Genomic DNA, 24,089 nt, shown 5'->3' with positions numbered 1-24,089 from the left:
AACCATTTCAGATTTAAATGTATAAGAAATACTTACACATTTGATGATGAGTTATCTCTATATTTTATATCACCCAAACAAATAAATTTATGTATCCTAATCCCATAATAGTCAACTCCATAGAGCTATTGCACGGAAATTTTCTACTAACTTTTGCAATATATTTCACAGTGAATGCAGAAAAACTTTTCGATATGCCACTAACAGATTACACGGGGTTTTTACGTACGAAAAAGGATTTTGAAAATTTGAAAATGGTAAATAATTTTAACGCATAAACTAGTGAAGTTTTGCCCTTAAAATTAAATAAATTTTAAATTCAATTCTCATCTAAAAATGACAAACGCACCACTTCACATGAAATTTTCCCATTGTATAATTACTTTTTAAACCAAAATGTGTGTGCAGATCTACAAACTCTACCGTCAACAGAGGAATGCAAAGGAGAATTGGTCGAAAACAATGTGGGTCCACATGAATCCCAATACATTGACGAATGGTATGGAAAATTATATGCATGAATTTCGTCTGTGGCCATTGCATATCCAGGAAATTCCCGTGGCACAGACATTGAAGCGTAAGATGGAGCACTTTAAGGAGTCCATCCCACTCATGCTGGCACTCAAGAACGACGCTCTGAGACGACGGCACTGGGAGCGTCTTATGACTGAGACAAATTGCATGTTTGACCATGAAAGTGGGGAAAAAGTTCTCCTTGAGAGTATCTTTGCTATGAAATTGTACAAGCACCGGGACACAGTCAATGAAATACTAACTACAGCAGTTAAGGAACTTTCCATTGAGAATGCAATGATCGTTATTGAGACAACGTGGGATGAGATGACTTTTGCAGTTCTGGAGCACTTAAAGGAAGGCGAAAGAAGAGGGTATAGTATTTAATTCATATCAATCATATAAAACAATATAACACCTTTCTATAAAAAAAGTCATTAGATGATCACAATTTTTTTTTCTTCATTATTTAATGCTCTAACAATAATTATATGAAATTACTTAAACTGGGCAATGATTGTTTTGAATATGGGGAGCCAGAGCGGTTTACATTAACACTCTTGTTAACACTATTAGCACAACAGTGTTTGTCATTCATTGTAACACTAGAGACTTGTTTGCTTATTAATTTACTTTCCTGACATGGACTAATGTGGAGAAATTTAGTATCTACGTTCACACCAAAACATATAACCAAATAATGCATCATATGCATTTCTCCTTTCAGCTTCATACTCGGTAACATTGACAACATAACACAAGCCCTCGAGGATAACTTTGTGAAATTGCAATCAATGTCGTTTTCTCCGTGAGTTTGGAATTCTCAAAATTTTCCATATGCTCAATTCTAAATTGCAAAAATATTTTCAGTGTTATTGGGCCATTTCTGGATGATGTCAAAGAGTGGGAGAAGAAGTTATCTCTGGTATCTGAAATTATTGATGCTTGGATAAATGTACAAGCTAAATGGCTATATTTAGAAGGTATCTTCATTGGAACAAATATTAGAGATGAATTGACTATTGAAGCGCAACAATTCGATAGTATCGATAGAGAATACCGGGAGGTAAGTTCCTAATCTTATGTTTTATTTCATTAGACATTTTCACAAAAATTTCTTTTTCTCATATTTCTTAAAATGTACCTTACAAATAATCAGATTATAATTGCTACATTTTATCATTATCGGACGCTTCTATAAAAAAAAGGCTTCAAAGATGAAATGCCTGGCCAAAATCATTATTTTTTTTTTAACTTCTGTAAACTTTAAACACTGCAGCAATGTCATAAAATTGAGAGGTAAATCCGTAGTGTTTTTTGTTTTTCAATTCATGCGATTTTTTATCAAGTGCATATAGAACTAAATTAAAATATCGCATGTGCAATTCCCAAACAATTTCGCTCTATTGGAAATACGAGTGAAAAAGAGATATCTGCGATTAACCTGATGATGCATTCGACCGTGTGTAAAGTTCAAAGTAATTTGATGCATTTGAGTTTTCTCTTTTTATTCATTGTTTGTATTTTCGTGAAAATCTCATAGAAATCCTTTATGCATCGTTAATACAAATAAAACCACTCATTTAATTAACATGAGAATTGGGAACTAAAGTGCAATAAATGGGCTATATAAAGTTTATATAATGGTGGAGATCAAATGATTGTGTCATGTGAATTATTTAACCCGTAATCACGATGAGTGCGATGTGAATTTCATTTGAGCCTTATATATGTTTAAACAATATTAACTCCAACCCCTCCAACACTAAATTAAGCTTTTTATAGTGATTTATTTATTTAATTGAAATTCTATAACGTCGAAGTTCTAAACTAACAATAAAGAACATTTTTTAAATGAATTTCCAACAAGAGATAGACTTTACATTTACGTTACCTTCCCAAAAAATTACAAAGAAAACAATGGAGATTTTATTAAAGCTGATATATTTTTATGTACTACTCCTTTAAAAACATGTAAGGAATAAAAATTACATTTGGTTGTAGCTTTGAAAGAGCGACAACGTTTAACAAATTCAGGGTATAGGCCATGGTCCCTTGAATGTTTTTAAACTTTAAGGATTTGCGGTGTGTTTCACAGAAAAACATGTGATTGGATTATAATCCTGATCGCGCATAACACCAACATATGTTATATCCTCTCCTTGATTCACATCTGGGTAAGTAACTTGCGAATTAAACTTGTAGGTTCCAGGCTCCAGGGGGCATCCACCTTCAACTACTGTGCAAGCATTATAATGGTATTCAGATGGAACTAAATTAACTTCGCCATTGCCCCTGATAAAAGTAAATAGATATGGCAGAGCTGTGACGGGTTTATCTTTAAAAAAAAATAACATTTTAAAATAATATTGTAGGTACCAATAGAGAAAATATAAAATTCGTTAAACTTACCAATTTGAATAGTGAAATGAAGATGTTTAGTTTCACCGGTCTTAAAATTACATGGTCTTTGGGGGCATTCGTCAATAGCAAACTCCTTTGGAGGGGGAACACCACGACCTAAATGTAATCAAAGGGTAATTAATTTATTAAAGATTAATGATTAAATGTTCAAGAACTTACAATGAAGAACCTCAATAGCACCGCCAAAGGCAAATGCTGGGATGAAAGCAAACAAGAACACAATCTTAAGCATGATGATACACTTGGACAGACAAAACTGATTTAGACTTAAGAAGTGTCCAGATCCCGACTTTTATAGTCCTGACTCTGTTATGAAGATTGCAAATTACGTTGTGGATTTAAAGAAAAATAATAATTAAATAGTTTTTGCTTGTAAGAAGTGAACACACGTGATTAAATTAATGAATTTGGTCGAATAGCAAAAAGACTAATGTCGTAAGCAAAACAGTTTAATTCTAAAATTAATATTCGAATGCAAAAAGCTTTTGGGATTTTTTTCAAGCTCTCTTCATTTTAGACGGGACAAAATATTAAAAAGAATTTATAAAATTATAGTTTTTTTTTTACTTTTATATTTGCCAAATCACAATAGAATGCCTTTGAGTTCATCAACGTCTTCTCTATAATTAACTCAGAAAATCTTAAACGCAAAATTTATTGGAGCAATGCCCTCTCAATTGAAAACATTTTAATCTAGAAAAAACTTTAAAAACATGTAATATAAATTTAATGACTACCTACATCATATCGTTTTTTCAATATCTTTTATTCTCCATTTGAAGCTTTTACTTTAGCTATTTCTCCGAAAGCTTTAAAATCAATGTCGTCAATTACCAAAAAAAAATAATATCCTTTTCGCAGTTGATAATGATGAAATGTGGATTTAAAATCGTTTTTATCCTGATTTTATTGTTCTTTTTTCCAAATGTAAACTTGGCACTATGTCAAAAATTCCGTGATGAAATTGCCAATAGCGTTTAATCATGATACATTACCAAATTATGTACTTAAATATTAAAACATATTAATTAATTTATATAAATTTTTTTTTTATTTATAAACTGATAAGAATTTATAAATTTAATACTGAAATGCATCAAATTATCTATATATGTCTGCAGATTATGCAGCACTGCGCTAAAGAGCTGAATGTGATACCCGTGTGTATGATGCCAAATCGATTGGAAACATTTAAGAGGCTCAGCAGTGGAATGGAGAGATGCCAGAAGGCACTGGATGACTTTTTGGTGAAAAAGCGTCAAATATTCCCACGATTCTATTTTATATCATCCGATGAGCTACTATCGATTCTCGGGCGAACACGAGAAAATCCGCTCACCATTCAGAGCTACATTATAAAAATGTTCGACAATGTTAGGTCGCTGAAGACCTCCCAGATGGATGATATTAGTAGTCACCTTCCGCCCACCGCCCAGGGTGTAGAATTGCAAATGCCGAGGCCCACTAAGCTAATGTCTGTGGTGGGTATGATAGCGGAGAATGGAGAGCTACTAAACTTCCGAAATGCTGTGCCGCTTAATGGTGGTGCCGAAGAATGGATGAACGCTATACTAAGTGAGATGCAATTGTCAAATCGCTACGTATCGAAGAAGGCAATTTATGACTTTGGCATCCACAAAGAGTGCCCCAGGCTCTCCTGGATCCAATCCTATCCCACAATGGTTGTTGTTGTGGCGAATCAAATTTGGTGGACGGCACAAGTTGAGGAGGTTAGTACCACTTGCCCTATTTTCCTTCGCTACACGTGCACAATGCATCTTCACCGCAAATGCATTTCCACACGATAAACCATACTTTAAAAAAAAAGTGTTACACGCTACAAAAAAAATCTGTTTATTTGTTGTCTCTTCAGACCATCAAATATGTACTATACATTCCAGATTCCCTTTGTCCTGCGTACCACCATTCAAAACCAATTTCGCAGTGTTTTGCAATGAATTAGAGGGGGTAGACAAATTATGAATTCACGGCATTGTGGCATGCTTCATGTAAATTCCATGTAGTGGCGTGTAGTAAAATGCCAAAAGCACTGAAAAGCGGTGAATATGATCTATAGGAGATTTTACATATCAAAGTGAGAGGAGTGAGAGCTATCATATGAAAATTTATACCTCCTTCATTGCACATTCTCTATAAACAAAGTTGATTATTTATAATACAGATTGCTTATGACTATATTATCATCGATTTTCAGTGATATAAGTTTGGAATGTTTTGATTATTTTTTAATTATCAATTTTTTTTTAAATTTTTATAATATTAAAATAAATAAAGTTCCAAGTTTCTTTATTAAAATCATGTTTCTTAAATAAAATTTCAATGATCTCAACATAACGTTTCGTAATTAACTCTCTCCAGAAAACTTTTACAATAAATACATATTTAATATCAGTTTCTTTAAAAAATAAATTCACAAAATTTTAACTGCAATATCCCAATAGAAATAAAAATCGTTTTCAATTTTCCATGATGAACGTGGTTTCTAGTCGAGCACGTTTTGAAAGCTCTTTCGTCTTTTTAGTGAAAATTGGAAACCTTTTTCTAAAATACTCACAATCCTCTGTACAAATTAAATTTCTAACCGCAGTACAAAGAGTTTGGGCAGAAAAAGTTTAAATATTAGAAATTACTATCTCCTTAATCCAGGGGATTATGGACGACACAGAGGTACAACTTTACACACTCGACCAGAGTATTTCAATGCACTATTACACTCAAAGGAAAATCCATTGAGAGATGTGAGAAATATAAGCCTTGGCATATAGGGGATGAGAATAGGATATGGAGTATCGAAGAAGATACAATTCCAGTTGACTCTCTTCTTTAAAGGAAAAGTCTGATATCTAATGTGTTGTGTCATTATCTTTTTTAGTTGTGAATCTTTTTTTTTTTTCTCGAAGGTCTTTGCCAAAATTGAAGAAGGAAATAGAGATGCAATGAAGGAATATTTGGAGACACAGAATGCCCAACTGGAATGCATTGTGGCTGTGATACGTGGTGAATTGACACCGCGTGAGCGACAGAAGCTGAAAATTCTCACGATAATTGATATCCATGCCCGTGACACCATCGATGGCTTCGTACAGGATTCCGTGTGCGACAGCCAGGAGTTTCGATGGGATCGCCAATTGCGCTTCTACTGGCTCAAAGAGTTCGACAATATAGTGGTTGTCCAGTGCGGTGGTCGTTTCATGTATGGATACGAGTATGTTGGCCTGACTAGCCGATTAGTAATGACTCCACAGACAGATCGGATTTACTTGGCCATCACACAGGCCCTTACGTTGAATTTGAGCGTGGCACTAGAGGGTGGTGCTGGTACGGGGAAAACGGAAATTATCAAGGATTTGGCGAAAACGATGGCGTTGCTGTGTGTCGTAACAAATTGTGGTCATGGTCTCGATTATCCTGCATTTACGGCAATACTGTGTGGACTTGTACAGTGCGGTGTATGGGGATGCTTCGATGAATTCAATCGCATTGACATCACACTATTGAATGTTATATCAACCCGACTGCAAGCAATTAGAAGTGCATTAGTTATGAAGACCTTTCACATGATTGTAAGTTTCTCCAATCTTCATTACATATCTACACTGTACCATTCCTTCTCTCTCTTTCCATAAACCAAAATCATTTACATTTATGTACCACACATAAATAACACGTCCCATTTACTGACACGGAGATAAATTGCACACATGACCACACCCCCACCATATAATGTAGAATAACCTCTTGGTCCACAGAGTGCTTCTTAATACAATTCCTTCGCTCTTGTGCAGAACATATCTTTCCCTCTTTAGTGCCTGACAAGATTATATTATAAATGTACATAACGTATATAGAGAATTCAATACCGTAATTAGCACAAAGAGATGAATATCCTTTCAAAAACTAATACATATTATATTGAGTGAGAGGTGGCCTATGAATATAATCAGGATGCCATAATTGCAAAGCTATTGAAATAATTTTGCCAAAGGCAGAACCCAAAGTTACTTGAGTTTGAATTAAATTTAAAACAATATACTATTTTTAATTTATAAACCATAAAGGAACATAAATTATTCTTAAAATTTAAAAGATTTAAAGAACTTTAGCTCTTATACAATTGCCAATTTTAAATGTCTGATGTTTATTTTCGATTTATCGCATAAAAATTTCTAATTATCAATTATTTGAAAATATGATTAATCGTTAGGCTGAATAAAATTCAGTTGATGGAATAAGTCAATCATAACGCGTCCAGTTATAAGAGTTGGTGTCCCACAACGTGTAGAAGTTTGTTTATGCGTTGTAATGCGATTTAGCAGACTTTGATTTTTTTTGTAAAATTCGACAATTTGATGGATAAAAATGGTCATATCTCTGGTTCTATAACACCTACAGAAACTTCTTGACTAGTTATGGAAAGGTCTTAAAATAAGCTAGAATATGGGATAAATTTTGATACTTTTCAAGGTCACCTCTAGAACAAAAATGGCGGCTTTTTGTTTTACTAAAACAGTTTTTCGCATTTTTCGTCCTCAAGAAATAGTTCTAGATGTTTCTAATGTTCTAGAAAGTTGTAGAGAATTGCTAAACCTTTAATTTGATACCAAGTTGAGCGAAATCGGACAAGCCGTTCAGGAGATATGGTTCTTAGAACTTTTCAAATTCAAGAATTTTTCAAATGGCTATATCTTCTAAACGGCGACATAGATTTTTTTCATTTTCGGACTAGTCAAAGATATTGAGTCAGGCTACAACATATCAAAATTTAAAAGAAATAGATAATGGGGATTCGGAGATATTGCCCCTTAAAATTAGGCAATTTTTGTTTTTGATTTTAGCGCCTCTTGAGGATGTTTTTGAAACTTGAAATGTTCTAGATAGTTGTAGGGTTTCACAATACCTTTCATTTGATACCAAGATGGTCAAAATCGGTCAAGCCGTTCTCGAGATATATCGAAAAAACACTTTTTGCTTTAGGCCGCCATATTTGCTAAACCGCTTGACCGATTTTCAAGTATGAATTATCGATGAAAACGTCTCACTGAGCTCTACAACATACTAAAATTTCAGACCTCTAGCTATAAAGGAAGTGGTTGACAGTAGTTCAAAATGGCGGACGGCGGCCATCTTGGATTTCGAAAATGCGAAAAAATGAAATTTTACACCCACATTTCTATATAAAACTTCAAACCGGAAGTCTCTATCTCTTATCATTCTCGAGCTATAAAGCAAAGTTTAGAGTCCCGGACGGCAGGCCGGCAGGCCGGCCGGATCAAAAATTTTCCACCACCATTTTCGTAATGTGGGATGTCTAAAACGTGCTCATACTAAGTTTGAGCCCGATCTGAGGTGGTCAGATTTTCCGACGATTACAATACTTGGTGTTGGCCACGAAGTGGAACACCAACTAATAATAAGTCAAGTATAAAGAGTTTTCATTAGATTATCTTTTCTTGGGTGTTTAATTTTTCATTGCTTTTCAGTTTGATGATCGGGAAATTCAATTGGATAGAAAAGTCGGGATCTTTGTGACTATTCACCCAGCATATTTGGGTCGAACTGAACTCTCGCAATCAATTAAGTCCTTTTTTCGTCCAATAACGTGCTTGGCACCCGATTACGAGGCAATTTGCATGATTCTGCTCTTCTCAGAGGGCTTCACAGCGGCCAAATTGTTGGCACGAAAAATGACGACACTGTACAAGCTGGCAAAGAGTCAGCTGTCGCGTCAGAATCACTACGACTGGGGCATACGTTCCCTAATGACCATCCTTACCCAGGTGGGTGAGATGAAGCGAAATCAACCAGACGGATGTGTTGAATCGGCAATTGTGGTTCGTGTACTGCGTGATGTCAATTTCATTAAACTGATTCCGGATGATGTGAGAATTTTTCTCAATTTAATCAAAGATCTATTTCCGGGCGAAAGCATGGAGGGTCACGGTGGTGACGCACAAATCAACAATGCCATTGCAGAGAGCTATCGGACACTCAGGTATGCCACTGTGGGTGAACAGGAAATTAAAGTACGGCAACTTTGGGAAACAATCACAAGTCATCATACAGTAATGCTTCTGGGTGGGACAGGGGGTGGGAAGAGTACGGTGCAGAGAATCCTCTTGGAGGCACTCAATTCCCACCTAAATTGGATCGTAAAGTCCATTACGTTGAATCCAAAGGCATACTCCATCGGTGAATTGTATGGGTATTTTGCATTGGACACCCACCGATGGCACGATGGTCTCATCTCAAAGATTTTTCGCGAGATAAATACCACAGTGGTGCGGGAGAATGAGCGCAGATTTATCTGCTTCGACGGAGATGTTGATCCGCATTGGATAGAGAATATGAACAGCGTGCTGGATAACAATAAATTACTTATCCTCACAAATGGTGAACGTATACAGCTTCAGAATCACTGTACGTTGCTCTTTGAAATTGGTCATCTAAAATATGCTAGCCCAGCAACAATCTCACGTTGTGCTGTGATTTATATTGATCCTATAAATCTGGGCTTTGTGCCATATTGGCGGAAATGGCTGGACGAATATGAAAATAATGGGGAAAAGCAACAATTAATAAAACTCTTTGACCGCTACATCGTGCCAACACTGAAGATTCTCACCCACTCAATGCCCAACGACGACACCCAGGAGGAAACAACTCATATCTCAATGGTCATCGAGAGGAGTGCTCTGAGCCTGGTGATACAATTCTGTGACATATTTTCCACCTTCTGTCCCACCACTTCATCTTACACCGCAGATGTTCTTGAGTGTCACTTCATATGTTGCCTTTACCTCTCTCTCGGTGCCACAGTTGCTGAGGGTCATCGAGAAAAATTTGATCAATTTGTCAAAATGAAAATCAATAGGACCACCATCCTGGATACAAAGGAAAATCCCGCAAATGCCACACAACTGCCCATCAGTCGAAAAACCCTCTATGAGTATTTATTTGATCCTGAGAAAAATTTATGGATAGCTTGGGAGTGGATTGTCCCAGATTCTCCATCTCAGTTGGTCTGCACAAAAAGATATCAGGTGAGATTAGCTTATTTTAGTTCATTTTATTGCAAACATCCATATAAAGCGACAGAGATTATTTTATTTGAAAAAAAATGCACCTGATTTTACCTCTTGAGTGGGAGGATTTAGTTTGGGGTGAATTTTAGAGAGTTTGAAAATTTGATTATAATGAATATATACAACACACTTTCCACAGGTATATGCTCATGAGAGCTATAAAAAGTGTAATTGTGTCACTGACATACCTCTAATTCTGCTAATAAATCAAATTAAATGCACATAACTATCAATTTTGCATACGTATATGTATGTATCAAATTACTAAAACCACAGAGTTGATGAAGGGTTGTCTGTTAGGATGGCTTCAACATAATTTTCATTCAACATTTCACAAACAGATCTTTTCACCAAGTTCATCTGAAATCTCCCTACGTTTCTCTTTCCATCTAATTTCAGGATATCCTAGTGCAAACTGCCGACACTATTCAAATTAATTACCTCTTGAGACGCATAAATAAAATTAATCGACCGATTGTGGTGATTGGTGATGTGGGATCAGCAAAAACCACCCTCATTAATAATTTCCTCATGCAACAAAATGGGAAGCAGAACGTAAGTTTTTTTTTCAGCATCTATCACAAAGTCAGGCACCCTTCAACTATCCTGTCATTCCCATTCATCCTGGATTCTATATATGTATTTTTAATTAACTTGCATAACATTTTTTTTTGTCCCAACCATGAACAAAATTTTTCGCACCGAATGTTAATTTCTGCGTATATTGGGATACCACCGGATACGAATGCAGGTGAAACTCAATTTAAATTTTTCATATCGAACCAAATCATTGGATGTACAGAGTGCCATTGAAGGGATGATAGAGAAACGCACAAAATTCATATATGGCCCGGCAATGGGCAAACACGTATCGGTGTTCATTGATGACATGAATATGCCGCATGTTGATGAGTATTAAAGCCATTCACACATAATACATACCTATAGGGAATGATGGTACAAATGTGACTTTTTTACACTAGATTTTACAACATATTTTCTCAATCAGGCTGAGACGTCTGTGAGAGGAACATTTTCGTGCTAATAAAATTGATTTACTTCTCTATAAATTTTCTTAAAAAAAACTTTATAAGTCACATTTGGGTCACTCTGCCTTATCCCTGATGGTCTTTTATAATAAAAAAAAATCACAGCTAAAATGAGCATATTTTTTGTCGTTTGCCTCGCAGGTATGGCACACAGGAACCAATAGCTCTGCTGAAGCAGCTCCTCGAGTACGAAGGACTTTTTGATCGCTCCAATGATCTTCGATGGAAACTCATTCGTGATTTGAGCTTCTTTGCCGCGATGGGTCGTCCTGGGGGTGGACGGAATGACATTGATGGGAGATTCCTTTCGAAATTCTTTGTTCTCTACGTCCCACCACCCACCGAAAACACCCTCAGACATATTTACACCTCCATCCTTCGGGGGCACTTTGCCGACTTCGCTCCATCCATTCAACTCATCACTGACGTCATTATTCAAATGACAGTGAATCTCTTAAGGGTATAACGATATTGAATTTAAACCCCATATATACTTAGATTCATAGTGGCATGAAAGATATGAAAATGTTGCGCTCTGCTGAGCTTTATTCATAGAATGTTCCAACGTCTACAGAGGGCGAATTTGAAAGGAGATGCCCCAGCTACATAAATTGTATATAATCATGCATTTACTATCTGATGTCAGGTGGAATAAGGGATGAATTAGGGATTAATTTTATATGACCCAACACAACCACCAAAATATTGAGATTGATAGTGAATGGGGTAGAAATGCTATTTAAGATGTCATCATCACTTTTAGGAAGTTAAGAAGTATTTTGTAAACTTTTACTTTTTTAAAAGCTCATTGTTTTTCATTAATCCTCCAGAAAACTTTATATTGTCTAAAATCTTCTTAAAAATTTTGCCCTCTTTTTATAGATACGGAACTTATTTTAAATTTTATTTAGTCTTTAAATTTTACATAAAACTTTTTTCATTTAATAGATCATTCGTCATGATTTACCTCCAACTCCAAGTCGCTTTCACTACATTTTCAACATGAAGGACTTGTCACGAATATGCGGTGGCATTATGCAAACACATCCGGATCTCTTTAAGGATTCTCGACAAATTCTCAGATTGTGGCGCAATGAATTTTCTCGTGTCATTTGCGATCGTTTTATATCACGAGAGGTGAGAGAAGTGTTGTAAAAATCAAATTTTAAAGTTACAAAAAAAAATTGACTGATTTAATGCGATAAATCTTTCAACTTGTACTCCAACAATCTCTCAACATTTCGTTTTAGGATTGGAATTTATTTGCAAAGCACCTCACCAATGAAGTTGAACACCATTTTCCGCCGTGTGAAAGTGCACCCGGTACAAGGCGAGAGGTTGATGGTATGCACCTCAGACAAATGGGTGACACTTCATCCACTGTGCATTCATCTGATGAAGGATGTGGAAGTAGATTACCATTGGGAGAAGAGATGTCAAAAGAAATTCCAGTGCATGAGTACATCCTCCGGGATCCCCTTCTCTTTGGTGACTACCGAAATACAGTGAATGATGCAAAGCATCGCTACTATGAGGACCTCCTTGACTACGAAGCCATATACTTCCTCTTTCAAGAGATCCTTGATGAATACCAGCAGCGGAATCGTTTAAGAAAATTAGATTTGGTACTATTCGAAGACTGCCTTGAGCATTTAACACGACTCCATCGACTTTTACGAATGAATAGGGGGCATGCGACACTTGTGGGGCTAGATGGGTTTGGGAGGCAGAGCATGTGCAAATTGGCGGCTTTTGCAGCTGAATGTGATTTATTTAAGATTGTTATCGACCGCAACTACTCTGAGAATACATTCCGAAGTGATTTAAAGCGATTGTATCAGCAATTGGCCACTAAGAGCAGAAAGACCGTCTTTATGCTCACCGAAAACGAGGTTAAGCTTAAATTAACTCATTCTTCCTTTTCATGGGGGGGGGGGGGTGTGATTCTGACACCCCATCCACCCGCAATATTGCCCTTAAGTATAAAACCCAATGCACATATAGTTCAGGGAATTAATTTTTTTTTTTGCTTTTTCTCTGCAGCTTCTTCATGATTCATTTCTGGAGCATATTCACAATATCCTCACAACTGGCACAGTGCCAACGTTGTTTACTGATGACGAAAAGAATGCTCTAATTGGAAATCATCAACAAGTTGACCAGCAGTTTGATTACCAACAAATTCGGTAGGAAAGTTTTTTGAAGATATATTTCTTACTACTCATAATTTTTCTATAAGAGCAAATTGCTGCATGGATTCCTCTTGCTGCCTTTTATGTGAACGATGTGAACTTATTGGGCACAGATTGTCATATCTTTTCATTATTGCGGATAAAACTTCAAATTGCGCATACCTACATATACATATGTAGGGTATGTGATGTAGATAGGGGCTTTTCTTGGAAAAGATACTTCAAGTTCTTCAGTACATCAATAAAAAGCTTAATGTTAAATGTAGAGTATCATACTTTCCAATGATAAAGTTACCATTTAACACGTGATAAATTTATAAATTGACATAAATGAAGCACCCTTAATGTGGGTTTCATTCCCTTGTGCTGCATTGTCTTTGTATGAAAGGGGATATGTAGCATCAGATATTTAGAATGTAGCAATATCAAAGGAAATCTTAAACATCATAATTACTTTATAGTAACAGACTTATGTCTGTCTATCATATTTGAATAAAGGTATTGAATTAAAAATTTCAACATGATGATTTTTTCCCACCCAAATGTGAGAATTGAAAAATGTTTCGATCAGTAAAAATGCATTATCCAGCTCCCTGAGAGGTAGAATAATTTTTTTGTCTTCCAGCCGAGATCTATGGTCAAAATTCTTGGATGGATGCATGGATAATTTGCATATCGTCCTTTGCATATCACCTGTGGGCGATAGCTTCCGACGTCGATGCAGATATTTTCCCAGCCTAATTGGTGAGACAACAATCAATTGGATTTTTCCTTGGCCCGAGCAAGCTCTCTTCACCGTTGCACGGGTTTTCCTTGCAGAGCATCCCCAGGTAAAAAAGCAAATGTTTTGTGGCAAAATGCACGAGTCCCGAGTGAAAAATAAAACACATGGGTGAATGTTTTCGGACTGACCCACTTTAACGCTTTGCAAATATTCCCACCACAGATACCGGAAATTCACAGGGAGAATATTATATGCCATGTTGTGCATGTTCAAAAAACAATTGTGCATTATGCGAAAGAGTTTCTTAAGAAATTTCAACGAAGATTCTACGTTACTCCGAAGCATTATTTGAATTTTTTACACATGTTCCTCAATCTAATTGGTAAGAAATCTTGTTAATTTAATTTGTTATTTTTACGTAAGCTACATTTTTACTGCTTTTTGCTATTTTCCTTTTTAGCATAAAGATTTGAATTTAAAATTTAAATTTCTTTTCAAAATTTTATATTCTTTAGAGAGCAGATTTTTAGAACAGCATTAAGCTTACCTTTATTATGTGAATATTATTATTATATTTGAAAAAAACCTATAAGTAATAGAATATCTACAATCAACTTTAAAATAATTAAATTTTTTTTTCATTATATTTCTGTTGGAATTTTTGTTAAAGATCTTGGAAGTTTCACAATTTCTATTTGTATAAACTATTCCTATAATGCAGTTTGTTTGTAATGTTTGCCGAGAAATTGAGAATGTTTTTTTTATTTCTTTAAAAGAAAAATATCAATCTTCAATGTCGACTCAGCACAATAAACTTCTCGAAGGTATAAATAGAGTAACAGAAGCTGTTGAGCAAATAGACCAATTGAAAATTATGGTAGAAGAGCAACAGAGGAATGTTGTAGATTCAGAGGAGAAGTGTGCATCGATGTTGAACAATATCGAAAATTGTAAGTCATTTGGTATTTAAAGTTTTATGGAGAAGAATCCTCGTATTGATTGTATGCAAGAATTGGATGGTGCAGATTGGATGAAAATGTTGCTCATTCTTCATTTCTCATCCGAAATGTCCCCAGGATTTCATCCTTCGTTCTCCCATCCTTTTGTCCCCAGCTTATGTATTTTGCTCTCTTTTCTCAATATTTTATCCGTCTGTTTTTGTTGTTTTATATTCTTGGGGACTTATTTGTTTACTGAATTCACTCCAATTCGCATCCCGACTTCCCCACCTCCCCCCCATTCTCCCCTTTTTTTTTACGAGTCCTCGTTGTATTTTCAGTGCGAGAGAAGATAAATTTGAAGCAAACTGAAATATCATTGAAATCAATTGATGTGAAAGAAAGGACAAAACAAATTGAATTGGAAAAAACAACAGCAGAAGAAGTTTTAATGGCTGCAATTCCATTACTGGAGAAGGCACGTCTAGCCCTTGGTGATCTTGAGAAATCTGATATAACGGAAATCAGGAGTTTTGCCACGCCGCCGGAAGCTATTCAGGTAATTTTCAAAATGTTTTTGAGCATCATTTTACCCCACTTTTCGCATTCACTCCCTCTCCCTCCTTCTTTTTCCTCTGTGAAAACACCATTTCCATTCCTTTGCGAAAGATCAACTAATAAAGTGCCAGCATTAGGAGAATTCGGTAGGGGAATGGTAGAATAAATTTATAGGAATTATTGTTATAACCAAAGGGAGAGATTTTCCATTGGAGATATCATAGAAGAAGAAAATAGCATTTCATCCAATGGAGAAACCACATCTGTAACACCGCACGCAAAGTCTTCCATGTATGTTGGTTATTTTATAAGTTATATCAAGTATAGTAGCAATCATGACCTCATACTTGCTTTTTTCTCCATTTTTTTTAATTCTCAATTTGAGAAATTCTAGTTTTGAAATTTTGTCTTGAAAAAGCTAAGATTTTCTGGCTTTAATTTATTTTTTAAATGTTCAAAAAAAAAACTTTAAAAAAAAACATAAAGCAACATTTTGTCATGAATCAATTGTAATTTAAATATTCTTCATCAAATTAAGCATAATAGAATATTTTCTATGACATCAAAAACATTTATAGATATTTTAATTAATTTTTAAGTCATTTGAAAATCGTTAATTCGAAATTACTCTACGTACCATACTCTGTTATCTGATATATGTATACTTAGAAGGTTATATGTTGTTTTAGATTATCTCTCGTGTGTTGAACAGGAACATCATGCACCCAGATCAATATTATTCTCTTCATTCATCCCCCGCATTCAATAGCCGATAAATTGATGACTCTTTTACACAATGTTAACTGTTTGAAAGTTTAATTAAAATTCAACGCCACTTAATTTAGCGTAAACTATTGTATGCAGAAATGAGTACTGATTGATACTTCTATTGTACCTATATGAAAGAGATTGAAAAAGAATTAATTGAGCATGGAAAATTAATTATATTGTATGTTATTCTAATAAATTACTTTAAACAGAAAATGCAGCGTGTCCCTGTAATAATGATTAATTAAAATATTTGTACAGTTGATTTTATCAATAGGCTGGTAAAAACCAATATTGCATAATTCTTGTTAAATTATTTTTTCAATTTTGCTATTACATAATAATTTTATACATATTTATTATACCCATAACAGGTAGCTATTTTAATTTATTACGATTACACTGCACATTGACATTAATTGGATTGGATACATAATATGCTTTATTATTATTTTTATATTTGCAAAATATATGCAGATTTCCTTGAATTCAAGAAGCTCTCAAGAATTCGCCAAAAATTATCACAATTTAACTGTTGTATTGAAAATTTTTCAATGCAAAATTTTTTAAACAATAACATCTTAATTCACCTAAAACTGACTAATTTAAATTATTCCGTGAATTAACTTAAAAATAAAATTCATTGCATGAAATTTATTTTAATTAGCACCATTTTCAAATGATTTAAACTTATTTGTTTGATGTCACTCCCAATTAACTCTAAAATTTGTTCATTTTGGATTACAAACTCTGATCAAATATATCCAATAAATCATATAGTTATCATGTGAAATAAGACAGCTCGTGACGCTTGAGCCATAATCCACTTTGGAGATTTTCATCCAGAATATCGATGCATTTCCAATAGGATGAAACTTCGTATCGATTTAAAAGGAACTTTTTGTCCTCTATGGAAGTTTTTCAACCTGAAAACGATGATACAGGGAATGTTCTACACAACGAACTGCGACGTCTTTGACCTTATGTAAACTTTTAATAGTGAAACACATTTTTTATTTAACATGATTAATTTATAAAAAAAATGAATATAAAATTTTCACCCTTTTCACCATATATTCAAATCTTACAACAGGAAAGAATATTGCTCTTTATATGAATGGTCTTGTGTATTTTCTATACAGTATGTATGCAACGTACATAGAAAAAATATAACACTTACATATACATATATTTATATCGTTCAGCCATGTAAAATCCCATTCATCCTTTTCGACCCCCCAACCCCAATCTATAGTAGATATCTCACATAGCATCTCTCTCTCGAGCTCGCATGAAAATCCTTTTGGCTTCTCTTTGCCTTTTTAGGTGCTCTGCGAGTGTCTTTTAATATTGAAAGGCGCCAAAGATGTTTCTTGGAAGGCAGCCAGGACTGTTATGGCTGAGGCAGACTTCTTGAAGAATTTGCAGGAGATGAATTGTGACACAATTACTCAGAAACAATTGACAGCAGTGAAAAATCACATGAAGGTAAGGCCGCAAATGTATGCGGTTGTAAATTATAATTTTATCTTGGACAGTGTGGACATATTTTCCTGCTCTTTTGGCACAATTTGTCAAAATATGAAATATTCTCCTTATTCACTGATTTGTATTGTTTTGCAGAAAACGACAAAAATGGAAGATATGAAGGCCATATCGAAGACGGGATATGGATTACTCATGTTCCTCAAGGCGGTAATCCAATACTGTGAAATGGTGAGGGAGGTGAAACCCGTGCAGGAAAGAGTGAAGAAATTGGAACAGGAGCTCTGTGATGAAGTAGCATTGGTAAATGGAATGAATGAAGAAGTTAAATCAACGCAAGACGAATTGTCCAATTACTCAGTTGAATATCAGAAACTAATCGAAGAGAAGCAAGTGCTGCAGGAGATGTTGGAGCAGGCAGAAAGACGATTAGTAAGTACTTTTACTCCGACAACTGTCTCCCCTTTTCTGATGCCCCTTCAATCCTTGTTTTCTTCTCAATTTAACACGATTTCCACTATTTTCTCAATTCTCCTCCCATACGTATGTTGAATCTATATATGTACGTGCGCTCTAAAAGAATATGTACACAATTTCTCTTCCTCCCACTTTTTTTTTAGTTCACGTCTGATAGGATGATGATCGGCTTAAAGTCTCAGCTGGAGAAATGGTCAAGTGATTTAAATAAGTTAGAAGTGGATAAACCGAAAGTTGTTGGCAATTGTTTGCTCTCAGCGTCTTTTTTGTCCTACGCCGGACCCTTTTCCTCCAACTTTCGACAATCCATTGTGTATGACGATTGGTATTTGGATATTCTTGCCAAGGAGATTCCCATCGATACCCCATTTAAAATCCAAAATGTCCTCTTAACGGACGATAGTGATATAATTTTGTGAGTTTATCACCCCTTTTTTATATTTCCTCCCACGCTTCACTTCACACAAACCTTTTGTCCGATAAATGTGAAGAGCGTGCGGGAGGGTTTATGTTCCTTGCATACCGAAGTGGCATAAGTAAAATTATTATGTTCCTATGTATTATAGTTGTGAAATAATTTAGTAAAAAATCATGACAACAATAATGTCAATCATTAGATTAAATTTTGGTTCGATGATTAAATGACCTTTGAGCTTTATAAAAAAAAAATGGCACATAAATTGAATTTAATTCTAAAAACTTAAAAAATATATTTTGTATTTTCTTACCTTAGTCTCTCCTTTAAAGTTTGCTTCAAAAATTTTAACTACATCAAGTAACATTTCCATTATATACTTTAAGGAAAATATTATTCGTCTATAAAAAACTCTTTTCACGCCTTTCACGTGTAAGCCACTACTAAATGCAATGAGCTAAATGTACTTTATCATTATGTCGTTTTTTCATCCCCCATCGACATCATCATTACCTTATACTTTTTTGTTTTGTAGATGGTCAAAAGATGGTCTACCAAATGATGATTTTTCCCAGGAAAATGCAATTCTCACCCTCTATTCAATGCACTTTCCATTGTGTATTGACCCACAGCAACAAGCGTTAGAGTGGATAAAGTCCATGGAGGAGAAAAATGATGTGAAAGTCACAAATTTTAGTGACACAAACTTTCTACGGGAGCTCGAGAGTGCCATTGAATGTGGACGCCCAATTGTATTCGAGGACATCGATGACTATGTGGATTTGATAATTGAAAATGTCCTCGTGAAGAATGTTATTGTGCACGAGGATGGACATCAATTTGTTATGGTGGGTGACCATCGAGTGTCTTTCAATGCTAACTTTCGACTCTATCTCGTGACAAAAATGTCCAATCCGCATTTGTCCTCCGTGATCTTTAGTCAGGCAAGTGTTATCAATTTCACATTGACCCATAGTGGATTAGAGGATAAACTCCTTACGATAGCTGTGGGTATGGAGAGGCCAGATGTTGAGGTGGAACGAAATCAATTGGGCATGGAGATTGTGGCAAAGAGGCAAATGCTGAGGGAGCAGGAAGTGTTCATCCTACATGAATTGGCAACTACAATTGGGAATATTCTTGACAATATTGCCCTTATCTCAACATTGGAAATGTCTAATGCCAAATATGAAGACATATGCCAGCATCTCAGTGATGCCTCCCAGAAGATACTGGACAATGATAGTGTGCGCAACCTCTATCGGGATATTGCATGCTACGGTGCATGCGTTTACCTAGCTATAGCTGATATGGCACAAGTAAATGTAATCTATCAGTATTCATGGGCGTCTTTCATCACCCACTTTCAAGAGACACTCACAAGTGTCACTGAGAGAGATACCCTAGAGATGAGAGCCACCACGATCAAGTACACCCTCCTGAAGAACATATATAATTGGTGCACTGTTGGGATTTTCCAGCGCGATCAATTGCTCTTTACATTCGGCATAGTCCTCAAATTGGGCGTTCAATGTGGTGATTTGCATCAACGCGAAATTGATTTTCTTCTCGGTGGCTCATCCATGAATACCATTGAGGTGGATGCTGGCAGGTACAGTTAATTCTTGTAAAGTAGAAGTATATTATATATTCGCATTTTGCTGAAATGCTTTATTAGCTTTTGCACGTGCTTTTGCATAAATCAACAGTCTCTATACTAAAAGTCACATGTAGGCATGAAAGTTTAATAGAAAAATCCCGAATCTGAATATTTCTTATCGGATTTAAATAAACTTTTCCTAACTTTTTAATCTAATCTCTGCTCTGTTGTGTTATTGCTCAAACTCCATTGCACGTGTATTGGAAGTTAGATAATATTTTAAGCTCAACTTTTAAGTAAATCAAACTTCGAAAGAAACTACTAAAACGTAAATAAAAAGTATCTCAATGTTGATGACGGTCTGAGCGAAGTTTCACAATCTTAATCGATTTGATTAAATTATTGGGGTTAACCAATACTTCTGAATTTAAAATTCCTTGCGGTATGATATTGGCAGTAATGGCATCAACATTTTTTTTATCATTACGTCTCTATGAAAAATTTAATAAAGGTATGTATTATGAAAAAAAGAGACTTTTATAAAATTAAAAAAAAAACTTTGATGAAAACTAAAGGTTAGTAGATTTATTAACAAAAACTGAAATTTATGCTACTTGTTTCCTGGGTTCACTCATTTGTTTTAAAAGCTCTTCAAAATAAATTGTACATAAGCTATTAGGTAAAAAACTTGGTGAGAAACTTTTAGAGCTTTTCCATTTTAACTTACAAAGCTCCTATTTTCATTTTCCATCTTATGTATAAATCTGTTTTGTCGTTCTCTCATTTTTGATAAATATAATTTTAAATTTTAATTAAAATGTCTTTAATTATAATTCATAGCGCTGATGCCAGAGGCGATGAACCATTGCCACAATTAAAATTCATGACAAAAAGAGGAATGGATGATGCTCGTAAATTGGTAAAAGAATTTCCTGATAAATTCAGTGAACTTGTCGCAAGTATTGAAATGCAATGCGATTTGTGGGAAGTGTGGTGCCACTCGGAGGCACCTGAAGATTTATCAGTGCCACTAATGCCACATGTGAATAATTTCGAGAAACTGATGGTACTACGCTGCTTTAGGCGAGACCGCCTGTATCGAGCTATTCACAAGTACGTCATCAATGCGTTGGGGGAGGAATTTGTAGAGCCCACAATAATCAATTATCGCGAAATTCTGGACGAAACATCATCGAGCGTGCCAGTGATTTTTGTTAGCACCCCAGGGACAAATCCCACGGAGGACATTGTCAAACTCTCATCGTCACCTGACATGGTGCGAATGATCTCACTGGGTGTGGGCCAGGAGGCGAGAGCATGGAAATTGCTGGAAGAGTGCATGACAACTGGGCAGTGGCTTTTGTACGAGAATGCTCACAATTTGCCAAAATTTATGCGACAGGTCGAGCAGTATTTCCATCGGTTGAGGGACGTTGATGAAAATTTCCGGCTGTGGATAACAATGAGCGAAAGTGATGTATTCCCCACTGGACTTTTGGAGAAATCCGTGAAAATTGTAACTGAAATCCCTGTGGGGCTAAAGCACAATCTCAAATCCACCATCAGTCGCATTGACTTTGCAGCACTCGAAGCATTTGACCATCCCGCCCTAAAGCCCCTCGTCTTTGTCCTTACATTTTTTCATGGTGTCGTGCAGGAGCGCCGACGGTACGGAAAGATTGGTTGGAACATCCCGTATGAATTTAATGACACCGACTTCAACATTTCCCAGCAAATCCTCTGTCTCTACCTCACTAAAGCCCTCACGTCCCGGCAATCAAGAATCTCCTGGGACATTCTCAAGTGCCTCATCGGGGACATTGTGTACGGCGGAAGGGTGTTTGATGAGTACGACAATAGGGTCGTGTCGTCCTATATGGATGAATATTTTGGTAACTTCCTCTTTGACACCTTTCAACCATTTCATTTTGCTGAGGATTTCAACGTACACTACACATTCCCTATATCAGCCACAAAGCAGCAATTTATCGGTAAGCCCCCATAAATTATATATACATAACAACATATTAGTCACTAAACTTAATTCAAGGTCTAATGATTTTTTTTAATAAATTAATATAACATCTGTCATCTATATGGAGATTTTATAAACTATTTCCCTTCAACTCCTCCCCTATATCTCAAATAATCCCATACAACACATTTTATTTAACAAAAACTTTGTGAAATTCCTCGGAAGCGAATAAACTTTTTGCCCGAAGAAAGAATGTAAGCTAAAAAGCTTCTTCTAATTTATTCACAAATCACTTTCTTAAGCAAAATAAATCAATGTAATAAATTATGGATTTGAACCTTCCTTACAAATTTATAGCATTAACGAGGTAAATTGTCGCTTCGCTCCAATTTACCTCGCCCCGCTTCGCGGGGATTTGTTGCGCTTCGCGCAAATTTTAAAGAAAATAAATTGTGAAGGTTTAAATGTAGATTAGGGCGATTAGAGCCACCTATCAATCCCAAAGAAAAATTCGCAAAGAAAAGAAATCATTTTCATACAACATTTCAGGCGCGAAATTCAAAAATTCGCAAAAACTGAATGATAGTTATATGGGGGCTACCCGAAGGGGGGCTTTGGGGGGGAAATGAATACGGCCACTCGAAAGCGCCTGATATAAGGAGCCTCTGTACCAAATTTCATCGCAATCGGTTAAACGGTGTAGATTTGTATAGCTGTACAGACACGAAGATTACCAACAAACAAACCTTTCTTTATTATATAGATGGAAGCTTCCATGCTTTTACATGCCCGGCTGAGACAAAGGAAAAAAACACATTCAACTTATAAAATAAATATAATTAAGATGATGACTTGAAAAAAGTCCATACAGTTTGAATCAACAAGATTTATAAAAGTTTTTAAAACCATGGAAATGAAGGAGAAAACAGTTTTAAAATGAATTTAAATTGAATAAAATGTGATAAAAATCTGAAAAGTGCCTAAAGCGTTAAGATAGTATACAGGCAAAGCGATAAAAGTGAGTCAAAAGTGCAAAAGACGATAAAGTGTCAGAAAATTGAGGCAAAATATCAACAACAAAAAAATGTACAAAAATTAGGTAATTAAAATAAGTCAAATCTACGACAATTATTCAACAGTTAGAAAATTAATATTCATACAAAAGTATATATGCGCCTATGGTGAATATTTCGGTTCTTAAATATGTTTGTCAGAGAGATGTACCTACCTACAATACAAGCACAATAATGACCTTATTCTCGATATGAATAAATAAAGCACATCATGTGCCAGTGAATATTATTGTGGAATTCACAATGAAATATAAACTATATCGTATGTTAATCACACACCGCAAATGGATTGTTGTTTGTAGGGCAACATAAAGGAGATTATTGTATTACTAATAATAAACAAATGCGATTACTCAAACTGAAAATGTATTTCCGCGACAATTAGTGTGAATGTTATGAGAATTTGTATTAGGTGCAAAATTGCTAGTTAAGAGATTTGGTGTGCACACATTGCATATCAAAATGTACCTATACTCAACAAATGAAAATTTACTGATACACTCGTCCATTGGTCTATATATTAGTGAACCGAAAATCTATTTAAAATTTTGATTTATACAGTGCAATAAATTAATTTTAATTATAGATTATTCACAAGTACATATTAGAGCTATAATTCATGTATAGATACTGATTTTATTTCTCAGACACCATTGATAGTTTGCCTTTGGACACTTCAGCGGAATTTCTGGGTCTTCATACAAATGCCGAGATGACGTACTACAAGAATGCAATTGAAATAATGTTGAGAAAAATGAGAAAATTCCAACCAAAAGAAGGTATACAGAGAAATTT

At 35.3% G+C, this 24,089-nt stretch overlaps 4 protein-coding genes across 7 annotated transcripts in view; 2 read left to right on the top strand and 2 right to left on the bottom strand.

Annotated features, from left to right (window-relative positions):
- Positions 1–24,089, bottom strand: part of LOC129797484 (protocadherin-23) — a 953,251-nt gene that overhangs the window by 42,147 nt on the left and 887,015 nt on the right. The window lies entirely within an intron of this gene.
- The window catches only part of LOC129797474 (probable cationic amino acid transporter), a 261,906-nt gene that overhangs the window by 42,147 nt on the left and 195,670 nt on the right, over positions 1–24,089 (bottom strand). The gene's annotated exons all lie outside the window — the stretch shown is intronic.
- LOC129797497 (hexamerin-1.1-like) overlaps positions 1–24,089 on the top strand; it is a 97,285-nt gene that overhangs the window by 37,408 nt on the left and 35,788 nt on the right. The window lies entirely within an intron of this gene.
- Positions 1–24,089, top strand: part of LOC129797588 (dynein axonemal heavy chain 10) — a 40,180-nt gene that overhangs the window by 12,805 nt on the left and 3,286 nt on the right. The window contains exons 19-41 of the mRNA XM_055840376.1: positions 172–257; positions 409–887; positions 1,241–1,321; positions 1,384–1,579; positions 4,059–4,667; positions 5,859–6,521; positions 8,439–9,998; positions 10,440–10,595; positions 10,792–10,952; positions 11,231–11,549; positions 12,038–12,226; positions 12,340–12,981; positions 13,133–13,275; positions 13,907–14,111; positions 14,228–14,387; positions 14,782–14,955; positions 15,285–15,502; positions 17,596–17,757; positions 17,893–18,186; positions 18,375–18,646; positions 19,182–20,258; positions 21,087–22,237; positions 23,942–24,073. Coding sequence (XP_055696351.1) covers positions 172–257; positions 409–887; positions 1,241–1,321; positions 1,384–1,579; positions 4,059–4,667; positions 5,859–6,521; positions 8,439–9,998; positions 10,440–10,595; positions 10,792–10,952; positions 11,231–11,549; positions 12,038–12,226; positions 12,340–12,981; positions 13,133–13,275; positions 13,907–14,111; positions 14,228–14,387; positions 14,782–14,955; positions 15,285–15,502; positions 17,596–17,757; positions 17,893–18,186; positions 18,375–18,646; positions 19,182–20,258; positions 21,087–22,237; positions 23,942–24,073 — 9,129 coding nt within the window. The remainder of the gene's footprint in view (positions 1–171; positions 258–408; positions 888–1,240; positions 1,322–1,383; positions 1,580–4,058; positions 4,668–5,858; positions 6,522–8,438; positions 9,999–10,439; positions 10,596–10,791; positions 10,953–11,230; positions 11,550–12,037; positions 12,227–12,339; positions 12,982–13,132; positions 13,276–13,906; positions 14,112–14,227; positions 14,388–14,781; positions 14,956–15,284; positions 15,503–17,595; positions 17,758–17,892; positions 18,187–18,374; positions 18,647–19,181; positions 20,259–21,086; positions 22,238–23,941; positions 24,074–24,089) is intronic.

The sequence above is a fragment of the Lutzomyia longipalpis genome, chromosome 1 (assembly GCF_024334085.1).
Source record: "Lutzomyia longipalpis isolate SR_M1_2022 chromosome 1, ASM2433408v1".
NCBI classification, from domain to species: domain Eukaryota; kingdom Metazoa; phylum Arthropoda; class Insecta; order Diptera; family Psychodidae; genus Lutzomyia; species Lutzomyia longipalpis.
Note: the sequence above shows the minus strand (reverse complement) of the source record. Positions and strands in the feature narration are given on the sequence as shown.